We start from the raw sequence: 331 nt of genomic DNA, 5'->3' as shown, positions 1-331 counted from the left end.
GCAGCCCAAGCAGCAGCAGCAGCAGCAGCAGCAGCGGCGAGGCTGGCGTGCATGCTCGCTGTTGCGACAGCCACGCCGTGTCTTTGCTGCTCTCAGATGACCCGGTAGTAACAAAATACAAAAGAGCAAAAGGGATTGTTTGGGGCTGGCGAGAAGAAGAAGAGCTGCAGCACTTGCTGTGCCTGCAGCAGCAGCAGCAGACACAGCAGCCGCGAATCAAGCAGCCAGGATAGGCGGCAGGCTGCGTGAGCAGTCGAGGTCTTGCTTTAGGCGCAGCAGCAGCAGCAGAGCTGCTGTCGCATTTGCTGCTGCTGTTACATTTGCTGCTGCT

The 331-nt window shown here is 58.6% G+C and overlaps 1 protein-coding gene across 1 annotated transcript in view; it reads left to right on the top strand.

Annotated features, from left to right (window-relative positions):
• Positions 1-108, top strand: part of ETH_00037025 (uncharacterized protein) — a gene marked incomplete at both ends in the record, with an annotated part of 994 nt that extends 886 nt beyond the window's left edge. The window contains one exon of the mRNA XM_013374782.1: positions 4-108. Coding sequence (XP_013230236.1) covers positions 4-108 — 105 coding nt within the window. The remainder of the gene's footprint in view (positions 1-3) is intronic.
• Between the last annotated feature and the right edge of the window lie 223 nt (positions 109-331).

Source organism: Eimeria tenella, genomic scaffold (genome assembly GCF_000499545.2).
Source record: "Eimeria tenella Houghton genomic scaffold, Eth_scaff2298, whole genome shotgun sequence".
Classification (NCBI taxonomy): domain Eukaryota; phylum Apicomplexa; class Conoidasida; order Eucoccidiorida; family Eimeriidae; genus Eimeria; species Eimeria tenella.
The sequence above is the reverse complement of the archived record's forward strand: the minus strand, read 5'-3'. Positions and strand labels throughout refer to the sequence as shown.